General features: G+C 35.8%; 1 protein-coding gene across 1 annotated transcript in view; it reads right to left on the minus strand.

Moving 5' to 3' along the window:
- Nucleotides 1-1,394: 1,394 nt before the first annotated feature.
- The window catches only part of TRIM23 (tripartite motif containing 23), a 32,678-nt gene continuing 16,176 nt past the window's right edge, over nucleotides 1,395-17,896 (minus strand). Inside the window, exons 7-11 of the mRNA XM_070412060.1 lie at nucleotides 16,443-16,577; nucleotides 8,244-8,373; nucleotides 7,609-7,719; nucleotides 6,317-6,441; nucleotides 1,395-4,323 (exon numbers count right to left, since the gene is read on the minus strand). Coding sequence (XP_070268161.1) covers nucleotides 4,144-4,323; nucleotides 6,317-6,441; nucleotides 7,609-7,719; nucleotides 8,244-8,373; nucleotides 16,443-16,577 — 681 coding nt within the window. The 3' untranslated portion in view covers nucleotides 1,395-4,143. The remainder of the gene's footprint in view (nucleotides 4,324-6,316; nucleotides 6,442-7,608; nucleotides 7,720-8,243; nucleotides 8,374-16,442; nucleotides 16,578-17,896) is intronic.

The raw sequence follows: 17,896 nt of genomic DNA on the forward strand, positions 1-17,896 counted from the left end.
TTCATTCTTTTTCTAATGCAGCTAAATAATTTTTGTCCTCATTTATAGTATTTCTTTTCTTACCTTACTAAATATACTATCAAAAAAATATACATTGAGTAAAAATTTTAGTATATAACGAGAGATTAATAGAAATTGTAGTAAAACAATGAGTCCAAAGTCTTATAGTGATTTCCCTTCTTGTTTACTTACCCTGATAACTTCATAACTATTAAGAATTATTGCTTCTAATTTCTGGACAGACTCTTCAAGAACTTATAGGAAGAACCTGTGCAATAGATCTGTTTAGGGATTTCATTCATATACTTTAAATCTTAGCTTACACTTTTCCTTCTGTTCATCAGCAGGATATTTCCTTTATTCCCTTTATACCACAAACTTTTCTTTTTTTAAAAAAATGTTTTTATTGATTTGAGAGGGATAGAGACATCAATGATGAGAATCATTGGCTGTCTGCCTCCTGCACACCTCCAATTAGGGATCAAGCCTGCAACCCAGGTACTACTGGGAATCAAGTAGGTGACCTCTCAGTTCATGGGAGGATGCTCAACCACTGAGCAACACCAGCCTGCTGTACCACAAACTTTTATGTGATGGAAGCACATGCAAGTTTTGCTACTTTAAAATTGTATCCTCCTAAGATGTAGAACTTGAAGTTGGACATAAATGTCTTTTCACTGTGACATTTACCATTTCTTCCTCATTTTAGGTGTTGAGACTTCTCTACTTAGCAGATATAGTCATTCCTAAAAGCTCAAACCTAAATTTTTGATAATACTGCCACCAGGTGGTAGTGATGTCTCATTTCCCTCAAAATATCATTGTTTTGTCTAAGTGAAAATAATATTTAATGAATTTTTCCATTGTGTTACAAACTTAACATAATCAGTAGACCTAAACAAATTGCCAGATGTTTTTTAAAAGCATGTTTTAAATTATTAGCAAGAAACCATCTGACATTTATTAGTCCTTTTCACTCATTCATTTAGGAGAAAAGTATAGCTAAGCTATCTTCTTCCCTATTCCTATTTTGCAAACTGAGAAGTATCTCAATGTTACATAAAACGTCTTTTAGCAATATTAGTTCATAGGCTACAGCTAAGTTTTCCAAGCCATTTTCTAAAAATGGTTATTTAAAATGCTATGCTCTCTTACAATATTTAGGTCTTACAGAAGCCTACACCTGAAACCTATATGATCTTGTTGACCAATGTCACTCCAATAAATTTAATTACACACACACACAAAATAAAATGCTATATTCTCAAATGAAATAAGGTTAAGTTTAAAATTTAAAAAGCAATAGACTGTTCAATGCAAAATTTTAGTCAAAACACTAGTTGTAATACTCATTAAAATGTGACATTGCAAATACAGACTGTTACTTCTAAATCTTTAATATACTACATCTCAAATCTGACATGTGAATCCCTACCCTGTTTTATTGTTTATCTTCACAACACAAACATGAATTTTTTTCATTAAGTTTTATTGGGTGACATTAGTCCACATGTATGGATTACTAATGTACAAAATCTGTATATAGCTATGGCCATGTGCCCACCACCCAAAGTCACATCTTCTCCTGTCACCTATTAGGACCCCTTTCTTCCCCCACCCCCTCCCTCTGGCAACCACCACACTGCTGTTTGTGTACATAAGTTTCAGTTTTATATTAAACATGACTTTTAAAAATAGTTACTACCCCTACTATTAGATGGTTCAAGAAATAGAATTTTTAGAATAACGATAGGACTTCTTTAAAAGGATTGTAACAGTTTATTGCTGTCTATACTGATCGTATGTGTAATGAAAAAATGGCTTCTGGTGATTATAAAGCATTCCAGAATTACACACCAAGGCTATACACTTGAAAAACCTGCTTTACGTAAATCATACAGTAATATGTAGGCTTAATACAGAAACTCAGGGCTAGGAATCAAATTCTAATAGATTGTATTTAACATGTTTCTCTTATTCTTAAATTTGACATTTCCCAGAGGGAACTAGCACAATCTTAACTAATCATTAGTGAAAGAATACTACCACAAATAGTAATAATGGCCTGAGAAAAATATTTCTTAAAAAAAAAAAATTACTATTATGTACATTATAACCAGGTCTAAGCACAGTTTTAAAAATTGTGTTTAGTAATATGTTAAGAATGTGAATTACAAAGTTTAACAAAATCGGTAAAATAAAAAATAATTTACAAGGAAAGCAAGTTTACATATTAGTGTTAGACATTTTTCTTTCAATTACCTAGTAGATAAAACAGTTCAAGGGCTCACAGGCAAATGTAACATCTTTATTTTTCACAGTTATTGCAATCAGTCCAATATTAAATAATTTAATTCATAAGTATTATTTATATGCACAAACTACACTTGTAACAGCATGACCTTTTACTTGAAAAATAAAGGACAATATAATTATATTATTTACACAATGCCCATAACACTAATGGACAGTTTTTTAATGCTTTGTTTTCTAAAAGTTTTGTTGTTTTTAAACAAAAATAAATTTGAAGAGAATGAACCAAAACAGTACCACCAAGTCACATTTTGTCATCAGACATTAATGTCCTCATAGTAGTTCAACTAAGATTATGATTGAACTTCATCCTAAAATATAAAAAGTATTTTTTTAAAACCATGAAATCCGCCTGGCTGGAGTGGCTCAGTTGGTTGAGCGTCATCCCTTGCACCAAAAGGTTGCCAGTTAGATTCCTGGTCAGGGCACAGACCTGGGTTGCAGTTTTGATCCCCAGTTAGGGAGCATATAGAAGGTAATTTGATCAGTGTTTCTGTTCTCACATTGATGTTTTTCTTTCTCCTCTCTAAGCATGTCCTTGGGTGAAGATTAAAAGAAAAAACAAAACAAAACACAAGAAATCCAATCTAGCTATGTTCAAATATAATAAATTGTACTGCCATAAGAGAACATCCTTAAAATATGAAAACCAGTAAAGAGCACAGGATTTTTTAAACTTTTACTCACGATACTGCATAATAAATGTGATAACTTTTTCAATGTTTCTTCTGTTCTTTTCTTAGATGTGCTTTTTCTCTTAGCTTTTCAAGGCCTTGTCACAAAGAGCCTTAATCACATTTAATTGTCAAGATAAATGCACTTATTTTGGTAAAACATTTCAAATGACGTAAATGCTAAGCATTCCCCACTGTTTAAATGACTTCTCATAAGGTAAAGATAATTTCCTACTTAGATGTCTCTCTTTTATGTAAAGGCAACCCTGGTTCTTTGTGTAACTTACTACCTTTTATGTATAGTCATTCTCACTAAAGATGCAATATATTTTTTAAAAGAAATACTAAGTACTTTAAATATGCTGAAAAAGTAGAAGGGCCAGTTTAGAACTATAACCTAGGAAATAATACATCCAGGTTCAGCCCTGAAAACTGGTCTTTCATAAGTGAAGGTCAACTAGAACATAACTGACTTTCACAGTTTTTTTTATTATTAATTATTCTTCAGGTTAGTACTAATGTTACAAATCAGGCCTAGTTAGGCAACATTTCATTTTGACTCACTGGGTTTTATAAAAAATGCTTTAGGAGAAAGTTTTAATAAAACACTGTATAAAATATTAATTTTCTATAGCTTATAGTCTTAGCTTTAAAGGTTTTTTATTACTAAAGGTAAAAATAATCCTATAACCCAAAGGTGCAATTTGTGGATCTTAGTTCATTAAGTCATTGCCATTCTTACTACTAAATACTGCCAGAATTCAGGAAAGACAAGTAAAGAAGCCATGCCTCACTTGCTGCAGAGGTCTTTAGGCACTCGGTTGGCTATAAGAATACATCTTCACTTACCCTTTCTCTGTAACTATTTCTCAATATATGGGTCACATATAATCTGAAAAACTCAAATAACAAATGTGCATTTTAAAAAATGTAAAATCAAGAAATCCCTATTTAATCCAATTTAATATCAATCAGATATTTAAATTTTGCTATAGAATAATTTTGGTAAAGCAATATTGTACTGAATTCCCAATCCAAAATTCCTTTCATATACATATCCTAAATTAACTACCTTTGAGATGTAGAATTTCTTACAACATATTATGTGCAAAATAACTCTTAACCACAAAACTTGAAACAACTGCTGCATTTAAAATCAAGCAACATCCAATACTCCAGCAGCCACAAGCTGCCGTGAGAGCCAGTCCAACCCTTCGTATAGTCCCATCCCACTTCGAGCATCACAGCCCTGGATATACCAGCTACGGCCACAGCACAGTTTATGAAGACTGAGAAGTTCAGTGATTTCTTCTACTGAAAGGGCTCCAGCAACATCCTGAAAGATATACACACATCAGAATTTCTTAAAAATCAGTTAATATTGACCATCAATATCGTCATCATTTTTTAAATTATTACCATTTATAAAGAATTCTATTGGTACCATTCTAACCAAAGTCTAATCTAAAAACCTAGATTCACCTTTCAGTAATTATTCTGAGATTAATAAAACTAGGAAAAAAAGAGTTTTGGTTAAAATCATTTACTTACTTGTATTATATATTGTTTATATAGCAGCTTTACAATGAAATCAATAAAAGCCATGCAGCCTGAATGAAAGATACTGTCTGAGTCACTATAAGGCATCAATTTAAAAGAAAAATTAATGTGTATATATTTTTAAAATAATTTATACATAGGGTCTACAAAATGAAGGGTTCATTAAACTATTCAGAATACTCGAACATCCCTACTTCCCAGAAGAGTCCACCAGTAATATTCTCATATTTTTCCAGAAAATTTCCACGCACATTTGTACAAATAAACACAAATAGAAACATACTCTAATTTTGTTTGTTATTTACTTAACACGCATGTTGAATATAGATAGCTTTCCATTATCAGGATAAACAGATTTTCCACATTAATTTTAACATGTGAATTGCATTCCACTGTACAGGTGCAACATCATTTTCTTTACCAGTCCTATACCAAATGTTCCAATCCGATAATGAAGTTGTGTGCTTATGTGCTATTACAAATACATACATATTTTTTACATACAGTTGCAAAAGTATCTGTGGAATAATCTTAGGATATCTGTCTGCAGGATATATTACTAGAGGTATAATTACAGAGTAAGAGGGTATATACATTTCCCCCTAAGAAAAGGTCTCAGTTTAATAACCACAGTATAGTGTATGTAAGTCTGATGATTCTCAAAGATTTTTGTCTTTCACAATGTGATAATTGGAGAATGGTATTTTACTTTGTCTTATATGTATGTCTTTAATCATAAGTACAGCAAAGCGTATCAGCTTATTTTTGGCCATTTTTTAATTAGGGGGAAAATCCTATATTCCTCATCGTACTCCTCCTTATGACATCTAAGCCGCTCTGTGGCACTTAAAACCATTTTGATCCTCCTAGAAACTTAAGGTCAAGATCTAGCAATCTGCTATTCCCTGTCCTTCATCCTCCCCTTTCAATCACCAAATTCTAACAATTCTACCATCATAAAATATCTTCAATCTGCTTCCACCTATCTATTCCTCTAAACAGGGATCTTGTTAAATCTCTCACTTGAATTACTGCAGCAATTTACTGCATCTTCCTGTCTCTAGTCCCTTACCCTTGATTAATTCTACATCCTACCACCAGGATTACAGCCTGAAAACAATGATGTGATCTTACAACCAACTAATCCAAAAACCTTTTGATGGCTGTCCTTTCCTCACAGAATAAAACCTACGTATCTCAGCATGGTCCTGTCAGGCCTTCCTTCACAATGTGGCCTCATCTGTTATTCTAGATTTTCTTCATCCTCTACCTGCTCCTCACATACAAGTCCACTGGATGCTCCCTAAAAATACAAATGCTTTTATTTTCTCTGCCTACCATATTCTTGCCTTCACATACTGATTCAAAGACTTATCCATAATTTCAACTTATAATTTCAACCAAAATCCTACTTTTTTACGAATCTTAAAAGATGTCACCTTCAGAACTACTCTCTAATTTGCCATAACATTTTGTTAACATTATTGAAGTTACTTACCAGCTTTCTTTGTATTAGAATGTCATATATATTCACTTACGTGTTTACTTACATACATTGGAGTTTCAGAGAACATCAACTGACTTCTTTTTGAATACTCCAAGGAATGAAGCACAGAATTTGTACTTTCCACATAGATTGCATTCAGAATAATTAGCAGAAACTTCATAAATATCTACTAATTATTTCTCTTTTGAAATATTTCTAGCTACTTTATGATGGAAATACACAAAACTACTAAAATAAGTATTCTGAAATACAAATGTGTTACCTGTTTGTTAGCAAAAATCAGAAGCAAAGCATCTCGGAGTTCTTTTTCTGTTAACAACTTCGCAAGCTCACTGTGTGCTTCATTAACTCTGTCTCTATGACTGCTATCAACAACAAATACAACAGCTACCAACAAAATGACAAAAATTTCAGTTAGTCACCTGCTAAGTTTCAGTAAATGGACAAAATATTTAATGCTCTCAGTATATTATGGGTAGTCTACCATTATTTTTATGGAAAGGCTGCTTATTATAGGAGCAATAATTAATGGTATGGTCTCAAATAGGTCACATAACTTTTCAGCTTTCATTTCCCCATCCATAAGAAGATTTACACTTGCTCTACCAATTAACATTTCCTCTTAATGAATGAAAATGTACCCCTCATGATCTACCTATTGATGCTACTTATTTGTTGATTACTACTTCTTTTACAAAAAGAGAATCCTTTAAAAATAAATCACCATCTTTATCTCTCCAAAGTACTCTTTCTAGACACCTAGCACAGCACTTTCCAGCAGAAACTTGATAAATATCTATTGAATGAATACTTTTTAGAAATCTTTCCAGCTAATTCATGGTAGCTAAACATATTCAGACATTTAACCATTCCTCATGATCAAAATTCCTTTTTTCTCCATTAATCATTGGCTCATATTAAATATCAAAAATCCCAAAGTAAACGTAATTATCTAATCTCTCTTCTAGTTGGAAAGTAGGATGACGTATGGAACAGGTGGCATAAACATAAGCTTTATATTGGGATATAGGAGGCAAAAGTTAGAATGGGGCCCAACTGTGAATAAGTGCTGGATGGAATATATGTGACGTATCAGAGTTTGGTCTAAAGCAAACCACTATAGGTTCTTCTGCAGATAACAACTGTGAATGAAAATGGAGCTTTTAAGATATTATAATGGGATAAATGTTTAATTAAATTGAACCGCATAACCATACACCACAAATTCTACTATACTCCACAATACTACCAGGGATCATACTCATGACACTAATAATTTAACTGTTAAGAGCAGTACTCATAACAGCGCACATATACAAGCTAAGTATTGTTTTTATGCTATAATTATGTTTTTTTTCATGAACTATACCAAAGTACATATTCCACTCTTTCCACCTTCATTTTTTTTTAATGATGTGGGGCTGGCCACCAATATTTAAAGGTATAATCAATATTTAATAAATGCTTAAATATCAGCTTTACTATTTAAATCAATATACTGAAAACTGGCATCCTAAAAATCTGAAAAATTACGATGTCATTTTTTTCTCTTACCTTGGGTATTCAGGTAATAATGTTTCCACAATGGTCTTAATTTGTGTTTTCCACCTACATCCCAAATAGTGAACTTTAGATTTTTATATTCTACAGTTTCCACATTAAAACCTGAATTAAAAAAAAAAGTTACTTTAATACTGAACTTGTATTTACAGTGACACACCACACACAAGGCAACTCCCTGTTTATAACTGTGACTTACAATTATCTTCACACAGCAATATCTATTGCTGCCCAACCAACTCCATTCCTAACCAACCTATGTGGGGAATGTATACCTTTATCAGTTATGAGACCCCTAAAGCTGGGTGCTTAGGACCTTAAAACACAAGTACCTGCCAACTCCGCACCACTACCACCCCCTCACCCTTAACCCTCAACAAGGTCACCAATCATTTATTCCTTCCCCCTGTCCCACCAAAATTCTGTTCCTTCTTATTATCCCACCATCCACGTTTCAATCCAATCCAATCCTATAGCCACTGAATCTCGCATTTTTCCTCTGAAATGCTGGTGTCTTAACAGCCAGGAAAAAAAAGCCCAGCTCCATGACAGACTGGCATATTATAAGATCCCAAAAACTCAGCTGTAAGCTAGGGTTTGTTAAGGTAAAAAGCAATACTCATACTTACCAATTGTTGGAATAGGTTGCATAAACTCATCCTGTTTTAACTTAAACAAAATAGTAGTTTTTCCAGCACCATCTAATCCTAATGTAACAACTCGAATTTCCATTTTTGGTCCGATGTGAACTCTATTGTCCTATAATTTTAAAAATATTTTCATCTTTTAATTTTGACATAGTGTTAGAAAGCACTAATATTTATACTTTTATTTATAAAATTGATTACTGTCCTTTCTCCTATTCATTCCTCAATCACTGAAATCTGATCTGAAAGAGAAGAGTCACTCCTTAATGCCACATCCTTTACTAAAACTGACTACTTTGTTTTTGTGTAAATTAAAAATGTATGCATCCACCTAATTTCTCCAGATTTTTTTAGCTCAACTGAATCTTCTAAGGGTTTTTATGCTGTGTTAAATATGTTAATAAATATATTAATTAAAAATGAGAATTGCTGCTCACTTCCCAGAAATATACAGTTAACAATTTCATATATATCCCACCATACACTTTCCTATGAACATACTGGTTGATATACACAAACAAAACAAATATACTTTTGTTTGTTTATCCTCACCTGAAAATCCATTGATTTTTCAGAGAGAGTGGAAGAGAAGGAGGAGGGGAGGTAAAGTGAGAGAGAGAGAGAGAGAACATCGATGTGAAAGAAACACATCGACTGATTGCCTCCCACACGTGCCCTGATCCAGGTACGTGCCCTTGACCAGAAATCTACCCTGCAACCCTTCGGTGCGAGGGCCGATGCTCTTACCACTTACAAACACTGGCCAAGACAAAACAAATATATATTTTTTTAAATATTTTTTTTTCTTCATTTCAGAGAGGAAGAGAGAGGGAGAGAGAGATAGAAACATCAATGATGAGAGAACCATTGATCACTGCCCCCTGCATAACCCCTACTGGGGATCAAGCCCACAACCCCGTCATGTGTCCTGACTGGCAACTGAACCGTGACCTCCTGGTTCTACGCTCAACCACTGCGCCACACCAGCCAAGCCAAGAATACATTTTAGAAAGATAAATTTAAAAAAACAAACATACACTCAACTAACTTTTATACTCAACAGTGTATTATGGAATAATTTCATTTCAAAACATAAAGACCTGCCCTTTTCTTTCAATTACTTTGTTATATTCCATGAGCCAAGATTTAACCAATCCCCAACTGACAGATGTTAGATCTCTGAATTTATCATAACGAACAACATTCTTGTAATGAGTGTACATATTACTAGCTGCATGATCTCTCTGCCTCACTTCCCTCATCTATAAAATCAGGATTAAAATAGTACCAAACTTACACAATTTTTACAAGGATTATTTTTTAAAACACGTATAAAGTCCTTACAACAGCTCCTAAATAATTGTCGGTAACTATTATTTTGCCTCCTCGTTTTAGCACTCTTCTTTTATGAGACAACATTGTCCTGGTTTTTATCCCACCTTTTTGGATGCGCCCTCCCATTTTCCTTTTGTCGACCTTTGTAATATTGGTGTACTTGAGAGTCTACATGAGGTGTGTTTCTTATCTACATAGTCTCATTTACTCCATGTGCTTCAGTTACCATCTTTATGATGATGGCTCCTAAATATACACTTCCGTACAGTCCTACACTTCAGAAATAAAACAATATATGAACCAGATTATCTTTGTGAGAATTCTAGAAACCAGTTGTGAAATTAAACACCCAGGGCAACAAAAAACGAAAAAGGGATTCCAACAAAAGAGGTAAAAAAATTGACAGAATTCTGCACACCCATCTATGCCCCTGCCTAACTTGGTATGGCACAATGCAACTAAAAGGAAAATGCCTATACCAGGACAGAAACATAAGGTTTTACTGAGCATCCAGTGTTCTGGCTCATCTGGGGTCTGCCTTAAATAGAGACCGGGTACTGTCTCACCCAACTTGAACCTCTTAGGGACAACCAACGGCACAATTTGAAAGCCACCAGAAACAGAGGCAAGGACATGGCACATTAGAACTCCTGCTGTGCAGGGAGAATAAGAGATTATTGGCTTCTGAAAAAATGCAGGGGCAAACTGCTTCAGGAATTCAAGGCAGCTAAAGCACACACACAAACCCAGAGACGATAAACCCCAGAAAAGGTTTGAGAATTCTAGAATCTCTATCTGGGCGAAGGTCTTCCCAGGCTCAAAGCCAATTCATAAAGATTGGGAGAGGTAGTTGTTTATTCAAATGCCCAAATCTCAACAAAAACAGGACAAGGCATAAAAGAAACAGGAAAACACAACCCAATCAAAGGAATAAATAAAATACCAAAAATTGACCCTGAAAAATCAGATCTATGAGTTGCCAAAGAACTTAAAAAACCTGTAATAGAGATACTTAAGAAGTTAAAAGAAACACAGACAATAAATAAAATCAGGAAAACAAAGAACAGGCAAATTAGAATATCAACAGAGATAGAAATTTTTTAAAAGAACTAAAACTCTGGAGATGAAAATATAATAACTGCACTGAAAAAGTTCACTAGAGGGTTTCAAAAGTATACTTCATCAGGCAAAAGAGAGAATCACCAAACTTGAAGATATGTCATTTGAAATCAAGTTAGAGGAGAAAAAAAAAAATGAGTGGAGAAAGCCTAAGGGATTTATGGGACACTAGCAAAGAGATCAACACTTATCTTGTGAGAGTCCCAGAAAGAGAAGAGAGAAAGAAAGGGGCAGAGAGAGCTTACCTGAAGAAATAATGGTTGAATACTTCCCAATCTGAGGAGAGAAATGGACATAAAAATTCTAACTCAATGCATCCCAACTAGGATAAACCCAAAGAGACCCACACTGAGACACATTATAATCAAACTGTCAAAAATCATAGACAAAGAGAGAATCTTAAAAGCAGCAAGAGAAAAAAGACTCATCACATACAAGGGAGCTTCCATAAGATTACCAGCTGATTTCTCAGCAGAAAGTTTGGGATCCAGAAAGGAGTGGGAGAATATATTCAAAGTGCTGAAAGAAATAAAACTGTCAGGACAGACTGACAGTTGTCAGAGGGGAGGGAATTGGGTAGCTGGGTGAAGAAGGTGAAGGGATTAAGCAGTACAAATTGGTATTTATGGACTAATCACATAGATATATAGATTCTAGCATAGGGAATATAGTCAATAATATCTTGGTAAATATATATGGGACCAGGTGGGTACCTGAAGCATCGGGGGATTACTCTGTAAAGTACATAAGTGTCTAACCATTGTACTGTACATCTGAAACTAACACAGAATAATACTGAATATAAACTGTAATTTAAAAATAATTTTAGAAAAAGAAAAAAGCTGTCAACAATGAATGCTATATATGCCAAAACTTTCCTTAAAAAAGGAAGGAAAAAATAACTTTCCCAGAAAAGCAAAACCTGAGGGAGTCATTACCACTAGATGTGAACAAATAGTAATCTGTACTGTTGTAATTTTGGTGCATAAATTTAATTTTTATAGACTTGAAATAACAAAAACATTTTATACGCCTGAAACCAATAGAAAATAGTGAATGTAAACTGTAATTGAAAATTTTTTAACTGTAAGCCTCTGTTAATAGGTATACAGTATGTAAAAATGTATTTTGTAACATCACTAACAAAGTGTGGGGGATGAAATAGGTATGCAATTGAAGTTAAAGCGTTAACGTTTAAAATAGAGTGTTAGAACTAATATGTTTTATGTAATTACAATGGTAAACACACAAAGAAAACCTCCATAAAATATAAACAAAAAGAAATGAGAAGGAAATCAAACCATGTCACTACAAAACAATACAGTAAGAGAGGAGAGACAAAAAAAGCTATATGATATATAGAAAACAATGAACAAAATGGCCATAGTAAGTCCTTACTTATGAATAATTATTTTAAATATTAATGGATTTAGCTCCCCAATCAAAAGACATAGTTTGACTATATGGATAAAAAAACAAGATTAAAAAAAAGACAAAAAAACAAGATCCAACAATAGGCTGTCTACAAGTGACTCACTTTACATCTAAGGACATATATAGGTTCGAAGTGAAAGGATGGAAAAAAATATTCCATGCAAATCATACCCAAAAGAGGAGGGATGGCTATCCTATCAGACAATGGATTTTAAGTCAGAAACCATTATAAGAGATACAGAAGGTCCTTATATAATGACTAGAGGCTCGGTGCACAAAATTAGTACATGGGTGAGGTCCCTAGGCCTAGCTGGCAATTGAAGCACGAGCATCTGGCATGGAAGGGCAGGTCCCAGCTGACCTCTGGGCCCTGGGCAGCACCTGGGCCCACAGGCTCCTGCGTGCCCCCCTCCACCTGAGTCACAGCACCTGCACCTGAGCCCCCACATGGAGATGTAGTGAGCCTGGCCAGACGCTGCAGGCCAGGGCACAGCGTGGGCCTCTGGGCCACCCAGCAGCACCACATGGAAGCCAGGCAGGCAGCATGCTCTCTCCTGGCTGGCCTCGTAGAATGGCTCCTGCATGAATCCATGGGAGCCCATCCGACCCCTGAGGTCCTAGTGGCTGAGGCCTGGCTCACCCGGAAGAGGCCGTGTGGGGGATTCCCCGGTGCGTGAGCCCTGGCATCCCGGGGGAAGGTAGCAGGCGGAGTGAGAACAAGCTCAGTGGACACCCAGCATTCTCACTGCACCTCCGTCCCCATCACCCCCACCCACAGGTAGCTGGCAAAAGGTCGCAGCCCCCCGCCTGGGTGCCACAGGAGGTTGATCGGGGCCTCCTAATGGTCAGCGCATGTCATAGCAAGCGGTCGAACTCCCAGTCGAACGACTGCCCGAGGAGATAATTTGCATATTAGGCTTCTATTGATTATCTACACTAATAAAAGACAAATATGCTAACTGACCATACCTTCACTACACCCATCAGTCAATCAGAAGAGTATGCAAATTAACCCAACAAAGATGGCCATTAAATTTGCATACTGCAGGTGGGGCGGGGCAGCGCCATCCGCCGCCCGCCCCAACCCCGGATCAGTCCTGCCGTGTGCGCGACACGGGGCGGTGCCCCAACCCTGGGATCGGGCCTGCCGTGTGTGTGACCCGGAGCGGTGGGGCGGGGCAGCGCCATCTGCCACCCACCCCAATGCCAGGATCTGGCCTGCCATGTGTGCGAGCCGGGGCGGCGGGGCAGGCACCACGGGATCGAGCCTGCTATCTGCCACCCGGGGAGCGGGCCTAAGCCAGCAGGTGGTTGTCTCCCAAGGGGTCCCAGACTGTGAGAGGACACAGGTCGGGCTGAGGGACACCTCCCCCCCACCAGTGCACAAGTTTTTGTGCACCGGGCCTCTAGTATAGGATAAAAGGGTAAATTTACAAAGAAGACATACAATTATAAATAGTTGGATTATAAATATATAAATTAAAGACAAAACATGAGATCTAAAACTATAAAACTCCTAGAAGAAAACATGGGATAAAAGCTTCATGACATTGGATTTCAGAATGATTTCCTCAATATGACACCAAAGTATGGTCAGCAAAAGCAAAACAGACAAATGGGACTGTATCAATCTTAAAAACTTTTATGAATCAAAGAACACAGTTAACAGAATGAAGAAACAACCTAGGTATTGGGAGAAAATATTTGCAAGTCATATGCCTGATAATGGATTCATATCCAGAATATATAAAGAACTCCTACAACTCAACAACAAAATAACAAATTACTCAATTAAAAAACAGGTAAAGGACTTACACAAAATTTCTCCAAAGAAGATATAAGATGGCCAGAAAATATGAAAAGATGCTCAACATTACTAATCACCAGAGAAATGCAAATTAAAACCACAATGCGATATCACTTCATGCCGATTAGGACAGCTACTATTAAAAAAATAAAAAATACCAACCCCTGCAGACCAAACACCAAAAAGTAACAAGTGTTGGTAAAAATGTAGAGAAATTAGGCTGGTGGGATTATAATATGGTGCAAACACTATGGAAACAGTACAGCACTTTCTCAGAAAATAAAAAATTGAACTACCATCCAGTAATCTCGTGGCTGGATATATATCCAAAAAAATTGAAAGCGAGGTCTCTAAGAAATAGTTGCACACCTATGTTCACAGTAGTACTATTCACAATAGCTAAGAGGTGGAAGTAACAATAATGTCTTTCAATGGATAAACAAAAGGTGGTATAAGCAAACAATTCTGTCACATTTTACAACACAGATTAACTGTGAGGGCATGGTGCTATATGAAATAAGCCAGTCACAAAAAGATAAATAATGTATGATTCCACTTACATGAAATATTTATAGTCAAATTCAAAGAAACAGAAAGTTATCAAGAGCTGGTAAGGTAGGAGAAAAGGGAAGTTATTGTTTATAAGGCACAGTTTCAGTTTTGGAAGATGGAAAAATTTCTGGAGATCTGATCCACACAATGTGAATATACTTAACAATACTAAATTGTACATTTAAAAATGGTTAAGATGGTAAATTTTTATTATTTTAAAAAATAAAAAAAAAAGTGGTACATCCTCACAATAAAGTATCTTGCAGCTATTAAAAGAAACACAAAATGTCACTGTATACTGCCATGGAGTGTTCTCCAGGACATAACACTTAAGTGAAAAGGGCAAGGTGGAGAAATGTATAAGGTATTCTACCTTTAAATGCAGGGAGTGTGCAGGTAAGTATATAAAAATTTCCTCTATTTTTAAATGATGAATAAAACTCAGAAAAAATTCTTAATAGTTTTATATGGGGAATGGTGGAGAGGGTAGGGGGGTCAGGGATAGAAGCTAGACTGCTCTATGTGAATCTTGCTTTATAGTTTACAGATTGGACTCTGAACATTTGTGTGAAAAATTGAACTACCATACAATCCAGTAATCTCATGACTGGAGATATATACATATGTTTTACACAATTATAAAATAATATTAAAAAATTTTTTTAAATATATTTTATTGATGTTTTACAGAGAGGAAGGGAGAGGGATAGAGAGTTAGAAACATCAATGAGAGAGAAACATAGATCAGCTGCCTCCTGCACACCCCCTACTGGGGATGTGCCCGCAACCAAGGTACATGCCCTTGACTGGAATCGAACCTGGGACCTTTCAGTCCGCAGGCCAATGCTCTATCCACTGAGCCAAACCGGGTAGGGCATATTAAATTTTTTTAAAAGTCCCCAAAACAGCCCTATCTGGTTTGGCTCAGTGGATAGAGCATCAGCCTGTGGACTGAAGGGTCCCGGGTTCGATTCCGGTCAAGGGCACATGCCCGGGTTTCGGGGTCAATCCCCAGTAGGGAGCATGCAGGACGCAGCCGATCAATGATAATCTCTCATCACTGATGTTTCTATCTCTCTCTTCCTCTCCCTTCCTCTCTGAAATCAATAAAAATGTATTTTAAAAAGTCCCTTAAAACAGAAAGCAAAATGGAACACATGCACGTTTTTAAATTAGGGGAATCCACTTTAAAAGAGACTAAAATATATCAAACAAGTACAGGATTCTGCCTCAAAAAAAAAAAATGCAACTTAAAAATTTTTTAACAGTCTGGGAGATCTGAATACTCACTGGATAATGAATAATATTAAAGATCTATTGTTACATTTTTTAGGTGAGATAACAGTTTTTGTTATGTTTTTTAAGAGTCCTCACTCTTTAGAATTATATCTGAAAATATTTTGTAGATGAATTTAATTATATGATGTTGGAATAAAATATGTTGGGATTTATTTCAAAATAACTTGGGAGCCTGCAGATTGAAAAGGGAATGGGGAAAGGAGAGATGAAATTTTAAAGTTTTTCATTGTGTTTTTTTTGTTTTTAAATATATTTCATTGATATTTTACAAAGAGAAAGGGAGAGGGATAGAGAGCCAGAAACATCAATGAGAGAGAAACATTGATCAGCTGCCTCCTGCACGCCCCCCACTGGGGATGTGCCCGCAACCAAGGTACATGCCCTTGACCGGAATCGAACCCGGGACCCTGACCCTATCCACTGAGCCAAACCAGTTTTGGCTAAAAGTTTTTCATTGTTAAAGTGAGTGTTGGGTACAAGGAGATTCCTTATACCCCTTTCTATTTTTCACTAATAAATTTTTTTAATCTTATGATTCATGAATTTCTTAGTTGTCTTTTCAAGCTGATTATCATGGAATTTAAGCAACAATGATTCGTCAGAAAAGAAACTTAAAGTGCAGTACAGTACATTACCTTCGTAAAAGTGACAGGGATGCTGGCATCCAACTGAATGTGATCTGCAACCTCTGTAAACTGCTGCTGCTGCTTCTGCAATGTTTCCAGTAACCTTGTAATTTCTTGTTTTGCCAAGACAACTCTGCAATCATCCTAGTAAAGAGAAGACAGTATTCTTATAAACATGTTAAAAAAGAGGTATTATCAAAACTCAAAAAAAAGATCATTTAACATTACAGTATTCAAAGTTAACCTAAGTGTAAATTTGACTAGGTAAAAATAATCAGGCATTAATAAAGAATTTGAGAACCTACCAACAGAAGAATGAATAAATTGAGGTATATAATTCACACATGCAACATTATATACCACTATGAGAATGAACCACAATTACATGTGCTATGAATCTTATAAACAAAATGTAGTGTATAAGAAGAAATAACATAAAGAGTTCATACTGTACGATTCCATTACCAAAACAGGCAAAAATAAGAAATGCATTAGAAGTCAGTATAGTAGTTTATCCTTGGGGAAAGGGCTAGTCGTTACCAGCAGGAAGTCTGAGGGATTTCTGGGAGCCGGTAATGGTCTGTTACTTGGTCTGAATGCTGGTTATACAGCAATGCCCTGTCCGAAAATTCAGCCAGCTGAACACTTAGGAACACAGTTCTTTATGTATGTTGTACTTCTATAAAACGTTTTTAAAATAATATAAGATATACATGTATTGGTTAAAAAAAAAAAAAAGAAAAGAAAAAAGAAAGAAAAGAAAAAAGGACTTCACATCAGATTGTGAAAAGCCTCACTCTAGATTCCCCAGGCTCTCCTCAAAGTCAAACACTCTCCAGTTTCTCAATTGTTATTCCAGATATTCTATACATGTGCCAATATATTCTTCAAAAGACAGAGATGTCTCAAAAATATGTATGTTCCATGACAGCAGTGGTGTTATCAGTTTTTATTCACTGTTGCATATTCATATTAGTTGATGGAAATTCCATTATTCCAGTGGCTCAGAACAAAAAACTTGAAGTCACTCTTGCCTTCTCCTCCCTAATAACCCACAACAACCTGTCAACAAATCCTACTGGAACCCAGAATCTTGGCATTTCTACCTGCTACTAACCTAGACACTATTCTCTCTCACTTGGAATTCTACAGCAGCCTCCTAAGCACTGAACTCCTTCCTTCTACCTTTGCCCCCACTTCAATCTATTTTTTACACATTATCCAGAGTGATCCTTTGAACATGTAAGATCAAGTCATTTTTATGCTCAAAACCCCATTTCAATCAGGAAAAGTTCAAGTCCTTCCAATGGCCCAAGGCCTTCCTTATATATAATCCATATGACCTCTCATTTCAGCTTCTATTATTCCCTCCTTTGCTTACTCCATTCCAGCCACAGTGGCCTCTTTTGCTGTTCCTCAAACACACTAGGCATGCTGCCTCTAACCATTTCCTCAGCTGGAAT

This window comes from Myotis yumanensis, unplaced genomic scaffold (assembly GCF_028538775.1).
Source record: "Myotis yumanensis isolate MYYU_CA2020_CCGP unplaced genomic scaffold, mMyoYum1.0.hap1 SCAF_4, whole genome shotgun sequence".
NCBI lineage: Eukaryota > Metazoa > Chordata > Mammalia > Chiroptera > Vespertilionidae > Myotis > Myotis yumanensis.